The sequence below is a fragment of the Hipposideros armiger genome, unplaced genomic scaffold (genome assembly GCF_001890085.2).
Source record: "Hipposideros armiger isolate ML-2016 unplaced genomic scaffold, ASM189008v1 scaffold_15, whole genome shotgun sequence".
Lineage (NCBI taxonomy): Eukaryota > Metazoa > Chordata > Mammalia > Chiroptera > Hipposideridae > Hipposideros > Hipposideros armiger.
In genome coordinates this window covers 1,798,693-1,803,863 of record NW_017731365.1, presented here as the reverse complement: position 1 = coordinate 1,803,863, position 5,171 = coordinate 1,798,693, and the positions used below count along the sequence as shown (strand labels likewise).

Genomic DNA, 5,171 nt, shown 5'->3' with positions numbered 1-5,171 from the left:
AAGTGCGAAGGGCCGGCCGAGTGGCTCAGTTGGTTAAGAGCTCGCTCAAGAGTTTGAGCTCTGAGCAACAGCGGTTCGAGTCCAGCCCAAGCTGAGCAGCCGCTGAGTTGCCAACAAGTAGCAGGATGGCTCAGCTATAAAAAACAAAACAAAACAAAAAAAACCCCACCATATTGTAAGACAAGGCTTTAACAACTTTTCCTAAAACTTCCCAAAGGTTACTCAAAAAATTAAACTCGAAGGTATTTAAATTATCAGCAAGTACCAGATTTAAAAAACAAAGAATTATTAATTACCAAGAATTATTAAGAATATCAAAGTTGTTTCTTTTCTGAGGACCCAAGTAATTTACTGACAATTGATAATACCTAGAAAAATCTATGAACTCTGCTAGAGGAAAACTGCAAAAACAAATTGAATAAATTCTGTGCAAGAAAAGATCTGCTCTAAAAGGTACTGGCAAAAGCAATGCAGATTCTATTCTAAGCATGCTTTCTACACTTCCCAAAAAATATCCAGGAGAAAGGATTTCTTCAGATCATTTTTATGTTTCATTTCTTTTTTAAAAATGCAAACAGCTTTAAGGTTGAATTATAATAAACTTAAAGATCATTTAAAGTTGCTATTGTTATAGCAGTAGAAAAAGCAGAAGGCAAAATACAGTCAAGAGGGCTTTGTACCTTGTTTCAGGAAGTCAGAAGTCAATTCATGAGTACTGGGAGGGACTCAAATAACCATAAGAAATGCAAGTAGGTGAACAACAATTTAGAAAAAACTGTTTAAGAACCCAATGGACAGGAAAGATTTAAATCTGACCTCCCACTTCTGCCCCAAGAAAAGGCAATACCTTAAAAGAAACAGGGACAACGGAAAAAAGGCTCAGGTTTTGGTTGTACAGACTCCCTGGTCCAACTGAGAGTATTGGACACTAAGCAGGAAATATTATAGAATCAATTCTAATTAGCCTAAAAAAAAATCAAATTAGCCTATATTTCAGGATAATGTCAAATGCAAAACAAAAAGTATCCATACCTCCTCTAGTTTATTATAACTTGATTTATGGGTAGAACTATCTAAGGATGACACTCGCTTTGATTTTTTTTCATATTCATCAATATCTCCATTTGACAGATCTTTTCTTCTTGACTTATGAGATTTAGAAAATTCATCTGAAAGTCTATTATATCCTTCTTCAGTGTCTCCATTCAGCTTCTCTTTCATTTTAGCTTTTTTGGAATTGGGAGCAACCAGTTCATCGGCAACACCATTTTCTCTTGCTTCTGATTTGTCATCTGAGTCACAATGATGCCTTGACTTCCTCCTATCACTCTGTGAAAAAACAAAGAAGCAGTGACAAGAGGGTCACAAGCTCTCCTCTAAGAAAAGTTAGAGTGTGACTCTCCTACCAGCAAAGCTCAATCTACCATTAACTTGAAAAATTACCTGATAGCAATCCAGACTGGTTGCTAATGCCAAGCCTTAGCCTCACCTATTCCTTTCTTTCTCATCCCATCTCTTGACCTCTAGCCCCTCTCTAATCCCATCATTAGATTTAAGGAAAATTAAAATAGCTCCTTTTCAGAAGAAGAATGAGATTTATAAATTAAACAAACAAAAACTTCAAATATCTCCAAAGAAAAAAAAATTAATATTTATTGAGTACCTACCCAGCATTGTGTAATGTATTTCCAGCTTACCTTGTTTAAATCTTCATAACAACCCTATAAGGGAAGTATAGGTCCATAATCCCTTATCCGAAATTCCGATATCCATAAAGCTCTGAAAACCGAAAGTTTTTTTGTAACTTATTTGGAGACAAAACCTTACCTGACCTGAACTTACTTGGTGGCTAAATTTGACTTTAACTAATGAGAATGTTTATAATCTTTATTTATTATACTTAGTATGAATATTCATATTTAATAAGGTGTTTGATTATATGTTGGGGGTCCCAAACCCTACTGGGGTGTTACCCTTCTAAAAGTCCCCAGAATTCTAAATTCCAAAACACATCTAGCCCCAGGGATTTTGGATAAGGGATAGAGAACCTGTATTACCTTTGCCTTTCTATAGATGAGGAAACAGAAGTTCTTAGAGGTAAGTAACTTGCCCAAGACCACATGTGGGATTTCCTACAAGTGGAAGCGCCAGAAATCAAGCCCCGTTTGACTTGTAAGCCCATGCTTTTTTCACATCATGCTTCTTCTCTGAACTTTGATAAGTAACAGGTTAAAGAAAAAAACAACTAAATAAAACTATGTAATTCATGTAAAACTCCAATTGTTATATTCCCACAGGACAAGTATATTAAGCCTGGAAAATTTTAAAGTTTTTTACATTTAGTTAACAGAACTTAATTTTTTAAAAAAAAAAGGACTATTCTACAGCTTTTAGTTTTAAAATGACAAACTAGTGGCCAGTGTTTTAACATTTGCAGACAGCAAGAAAAGATTTGGAAATTCAGCACTTCAGAATTATGTGGTCAAGTATTCAAAATACATCAGATAGTGATTAGTGATAGTAAAAACTACCACCACCAAAAATTTCAGCATAATTTACACAATTTTTACAGAGTATTTTCACATACGATTTTCTCCATAAAATAGAAGTAGCAGTGAAAACTGAATAACATACTTGTATGTGAAAATGCTTTGTAAACAGTAAAACTTTACATTAACATTGGCTATAGTTATATATTACTATCCATCAATTGATCTTTAGTCAACTGAAGTAACCCACATTTCCCCAAACCAATAGGTTCTATAGAAAACAAGGTTATTTATAGAGCCAGCCTTGGGGTTTGAATTGTTCCTGGTACCTGCACTTCAGAGAGATGAAGCACCTCTTAGACCCAGATGAGACCTCTAGGTCCAAGCCCAGCAATATCACAAGGTGATGAAATATGTTGTTCTACATCAGGCCCACAGTGCTTAACACTCTCCACTGCCTTGGCTCCCACAACACTCTAAATTCCCCCCTTATTTCTTACCTCTGCCTTCAATGGTTCCCCTTACTCCTCTTTCTGTGGATGCTCCTTAAGTCTCTGTACATTTTCATACCATTTTCCCGGCTTCAACATACACTACCAGGCTTCCTTCCTCACCTGCAATCCAGTTCTGAGACCCCAAGCCCCGGCTCCATATCCAAATATCTCCCAAACCAAAGTTATCTTCATTTCAATGACAGAGCATTATCCAAATCCTCTACTTCTATTAGTTAGTACTCCAATCTGTTTCCAAATTGTTACTTATCTTTCATAAAGGAAAATCAACAAGTACTTCTGGAGAATCTGCAATGTGAAAGCCACCAATTTACAAGAATACAGTGAAATGTAATGATGGAGAAACATCTGATCATTTCCCTCAAGAATCTTTGGGATATATCTGGGGAAGATACACATGGAAAAATGAGCTAGGAAGTGGATAATAAATGCCAATCGAATGATAAAGGCAGTACTGGGACAAAACTTCAAAGGAGAATGAGATTACGCGTACACTGGAGTGGTTAGAACAGACAACCTTAACAGATAGATAGGATTTGAATGCAAAAGGAGAAACAAATATTTCAGGAGGAGCCAAAATTAAAATAACTGCTAGATGATTCCACTTACATGAGGTATCTAGAGTAATCAAATTCACAGAGACATAAAGTAGCATGGTCGTTGACAGGGGTTGAGAAGAGGGAACAATGGGAAGTTCATGTCTAATTGGCATAGAGTTTATCTGGGAGGATCAAGTTCTGGAGATGAATGGTGGTGATGGCTGCAGAACAATGTAAATGTACTTAATGCTGCAAAGTAGTATACTTTAAAATGGTTAAAATGGTAAATTTTACCATTTTATGTATAATTTTATGTATATACATGTTGTGTATATACAAAAAAAAATAACTGCTTGGCTGGAACGGCAAAGTTTACCTTGGTGATAAGGTTGGAAGGATAGGTTCTGCTCTCTAGGGCTATACAGAATATTTTCATTCTTTGCCCAATGTCAGCCTTCGAATAACGAATAACGCGTCCTTACCATCCTCAGCTGTTTTCTCCAGGTTTCTTTCTTTGCAGGAGTGGGGTGGGAAGTCGCTACAATTCTACAGGCTCCTTGAGGGCAGCGACTGAGTTAAACCCCTTGGACCCCAGCAAAGAGTCTGGCACAAATTAGCCTCAATAAATACTTGTGGGTTGAATGAAAATACTAAAAGTAAAGGCTATTAATAATATAACCCACAGAATCTCCACCACAGCCAAATCCTGGCAACGCTGGCTGTGACCCTTTTCCTTAAGCCTCTAGACTAGTTACCGAGGTTTGTGAACCTAAAATCGCTCTCCCCAAGATTCTGGCACACAGGTCAGGGTGACGGAGAAGTAACACATATCCAAGGCAATCAGTTTTCTTAATCGTTTTTTAGGATGGCCAACAAGAACCAAATGACAAGCCTCACTGCTTAAGTTAGAGGAGAAAAAAAAGAACACTCCGTGTGGATGGGAGCTTGAGTCTGCGCATCTCGTAGGCGCCGACGAGAAGGGCTGAGGGACCACGGGAAGCCGGGCCAAAGCCCAGGGCCGCCCGTCTCCAGGTTGAGGGTGTGGAGACACGAATGGACCCGGGGCAACCACAGGCGGGACGAGGGCTGCGCGAGGGTAGGCCCTCAGATGCTCTGGCACGGTTGTGACAGGCCATCAGGGACAGCTCCCCTCCCCACCCAAGCCGGCGCAGCCCAAAAGGAGGCGCGGCCCATCCTCAGCGCACCTTTTGCCTCTTCCTCTGGCTCTCGATCTCCTCCAAGGGTGCCTCCAGCTCCATAATGTCCCCCCAGAGAAGTTTCCCAGGCATCATTCGTCTCAGCCGCCTCCCTGTGGGCACGGTAACCACAAGCACCTACGGCTAGCAAGACTAGCGATAGCGTGAAACGAAGCTGGGACAGGGCGGCCGCCCAGCCACAGCCGTGCGTCACTTCCGGGACACGCACCGCATGACGGAGGGGCGGGAAATAATTCCGGACTCGGTTTGAGTTCTTCGCTTGCGGCCAAATCTCCAGCCAATGACTTGTGAGAGATCTCGATTTGCCCACCCTTGTTCTAAAGTGATTGGCTTCTTACAGAAAACCCTGGCGAATCTCCAGAAAGAACGCGCGAACTGATTGGAATAAAATGGCTGGAGAGGATTGGGGTTCTT

At 40.0% G+C, this 5,171-nt stretch overlaps 1 protein-coding gene across 3 annotated transcripts in view; it reads right to left on the bottom strand.

The window, feature by feature from the left end:
- DDX50 (DExD-box helicase 50) overlaps positions 1-4,951 on the bottom strand; it is a 37,600-nt gene extending 32,649 nt beyond the window's left edge. The window contains exons 1-3 of one of the 3 annotated variants that reach the window (XM_019626162.1): positions 4,746-4,837; positions 1,698-1,779; positions 1,033-1,329 (exon numbers count right to left, since the gene is read on the bottom strand). In XM_019626162.1, the coding sequence (XP_019481707.1) occupies positions 1,033-1,221 (189 nt within the window). In that variant the 5' untranslated portion in view covers positions 1,222-1,329; positions 1,698-1,779; positions 4,746-4,837. Of the gene's footprint in view, positions 1-1,032; positions 1,330-1,697; positions 1,780-2,057; positions 2,083-4,745 lie in introns of those variants that run through there. The other 2 variants (XM_019626169.1, XM_019626156.1) reach the window with 2 other exon arrangements.
- Positions 4,952-5,171: the final 220 nt, after the last annotated feature.